Source organism: Perkinsus marinus (assembly GCF_000006405.1).
Source record: "Perkinsus marinus ATCC 50983 genomic scaffold scf_1104296974606, whole genome shotgun sequence".
NCBI lineage: Eukaryota > Perkinsozoa > Perkinsida > Perkinsidae > Perkinsus > Perkinsus marinus.
This window is the reverse complement of record NW_003201065.1, coordinates 1-936: the sequence shown is the minus strand read 5'-3', so window position 1 is coordinate 936 and position 936 is coordinate 1. Positions and strand designations below refer to the sequence as shown.

General features: G+C 45.0%; 1 protein-coding gene across 1 annotated transcript; it reads right to left on the bottom strand.

Moving 5' to 3' along the window:
- Positions 1–56: 56 nt before the first annotated feature.
- Pmar_PMAR028575 (hypothetical protein) lies at positions 57–911 on the bottom strand (the record flags this gene model as incomplete). The annotated part of the gene is made up of 1 exon (XM_002765808.1): positions 57–911. One exon carries the CDS (start codon positions 909–911, stop codon positions 57–59), a length of 855 nt encoding a protein of 284 aa, XP_002765854.1.
- Positions 912–936: the final 25 nt, after the last annotated feature.

The following is a 936-nucleotide window of genomic DNA, read 5'->3' as shown; positions in this document are numbered from 1 at the left end:
CTTAGATAGATCTCCAGCTATGAATACTCATAGGATCGAATAGCAAGAGCAACCGGCTAGAGAGTCTGAGGATAGCCACCGCGATTAGAGAAGCGGTTTAGGTCTCTAAAGTCGAACACCACCCTACACGGTGTAGTAGGATGTAGATGGCGATACACTAGATGTGAAGGAGTGTAATGTTCCGCCAGAGGAACAGGAGAACCCTCATTGGCAGTACCCTTGACCAACGTAGACCAAGCTGCTTGACACATAGCTCTAGTTGGCTTCTTCAAACCAGTTGACCGTAGATCACAGACAATCGAACAGAAACCCCTATCGACAAGTTGTGAAAGGGCATCCTCAAACATAGATTGCTGTTTAGAATCTAGACGAGCTATAGAGGCTAGACCACGTTTAGCCGCGTAGTGGAAGTTGAAACCGGGACGGCCTTGACTTCGCCATGGTACTTCAGTAGATATACGACCTAGTGGAGCAATCTTGTCACTGATCCATTCCCTAGATATAACTTCCCACGGTGGAAGTAGATCATGGTCTGGGGCTAGAGAGGAGTCAGTGATAGCACCAAAACACATAGTAGAGCCATAACCAATAGATAACGGAAGATCGGGATAGATCTCAACGTCATCATTGAAGGTATCGTAGAGAACATAGTTATCATCTTTACCGTCGTAGCGGAACTCGAGAGTACTAGGCTTAATAAAGATGGAAGGTTTGACTCTAGATACCGATATAGATGATAGAGAGACAACATGACTGATGTGCATAACAGCAACTTTACGTAACCAATCCATATCACGCAGTGATAGACGGGGTTCAGTACCGTCAACTGTAGAAACTTGAGTAGGTCGTTCTCCCAATCGAACAATGATACCATCAGGCGATATAGATATAGTGGTACGTAGCTTAGCCATAGTAGAGCATCCAATAATAACAGGA